The 1,437-nt window shown below is 39.9% G+C and overlaps 1 protein-coding gene across 1 annotated transcript in view; it reads left to right on the top strand.

Annotated features, from left to right (window-relative positions):
* Positions 1-458: 458 nt before the first annotated feature.
* The window catches only part of SRBD1 (S1 RNA binding domain 1), a 410,508-nt gene continuing 409,529 nt past the window's right edge, over positions 459-1,437 (top strand). The window contains exon 1 of the mRNA XM_042781471.1: positions 459-538. Within this exon, the coding sequence (XP_042637405.1) occupies positions 459-538 (80 nt within the window). The remainder of the gene's footprint in view (positions 539-1,437) is intronic.

Below are 1,437 nucleotides of genomic sequence, written 5' to 3'. Positions count from 1 at the left end.
AACAAAAAACCAAACTCACTGCCATTGAATCGGATCCAACTCTTGGCTACTCCTGCTTGGATTTCCAAGACAGTATCACTACGGAAGTAGATTGCCCAGTCTTCCTTCCAAGGGGTGGCTTGTGGGTTTGAACTGCCAGCCTTCTGGTTATGTGTCAAATGCCTTAGGTACTATGCCACCACCCTTTAGGAACTTAATTTTTAAGAAAATGATCCACACTCCTAAGGCTTTGAAACCATTGGAAGGCTATTACCTACTCCTGTAATGGGCAGCCACATAGGAGGGGAAACCAGTGTCGGAGGTTGTGAATGATCTTCATGTGTGTCTCTTCCCCCTCTCCATGGCATTTTCTAACTGCAGAGTTAGAGAATATTAGTTTTGAATGGTATATCATTTTGTAGCCAATAAAGCAAACAGCCTATTCAAGTCATGTTGATTTCATGTTCTGTTTCTTCCAGATGTCATCATTGCCAAGAAGAGCAAAATTAAAGGTCCAGACTGCTGTATCCAATGATGAATGTTCTTTCTTCTCTGAGTTGTAAGCATATTGGTTTAATATTGGGGTGGGGGAGTGATGTATATTTAAGGAGTTTTAATGCATTCTGTTAATTATTGACTTACATAATTTTGTTGAATACCCATGGCTGTTGAGATTTTGACTCAGCAACTGTGGGACAGAGTAAAACTGCCCTCATAGGGTTTCCAAGGCTTTAAATCTTTACTGAAACAGACCACAGTGTCTTTGTCCTGTGGAGTGGCTGGTAGGTTCAAACTACCAACCTTTTGGTTAGCAGCTGAATGATTTAACCACTACACCACTAGGGCTGCTTTTTGGGTTGAATAGGCTGTGTCCTTTTTATTCATCCATGTAACACATATTTATTGAACTCATGCTATGTTCCAGGCTCTATCTAGGAGTTGGTGATAAAGTGTTAAACAAGAGTTTAGCTTACATTTCAGTGATAGAGAAACTGATCAACTAAACACATAATATTTATACCAGGATGTAAGCTGTATAAGAGCAGGCAGAATGAGGTGTTGCTTTAGAGGAAAATTTCTCAACTTTGACACTGCTGTCATTTTGAGCTAGAACTGTCCTGTGCATTAATGTTTAGCAGCATTCGTGGCCTCTACTTATTAGATGCCAGTAGCAACATTCTTATTTGTGACAATCAAAAATTTCTCCAGACAATGCCAAATGTCCCTTGAGGGGCAAAGTTACCGCCAGTTGAGAACCTGTACTTTAGAGCAGCCATGGTGGATACTCTGAAGATACTTTAAGAAATGCTTGATTAATATTAGACGGTAATAACATTACTGTGTTGTAAAGAGAAATAATTCAGGGTTCTGGCAAGATGGTGGACTAGGCAGAAAGACTGCACAGACCCTCTTCAACAAAGAAAAGGGAAACCAATTAACACAGACACAGAAGATAAT

Source organism: Orycteropus afer, unplaced genomic scaffold (genome assembly GCF_000298275.1).
Source record: "Orycteropus afer afer isolate SDZICR_OR568_19922 unplaced genomic scaffold, OryAfe1.0 scaffold00124, whole genome shotgun sequence".
Taxonomy (NCBI): domain Eukaryota; kingdom Metazoa; phylum Chordata; class Mammalia; order Tubulidentata; family Orycteropodidae; genus Orycteropus; species Orycteropus afer.
This window is presented reverse-complemented; position numbering and strand designations above follow the sequence as displayed.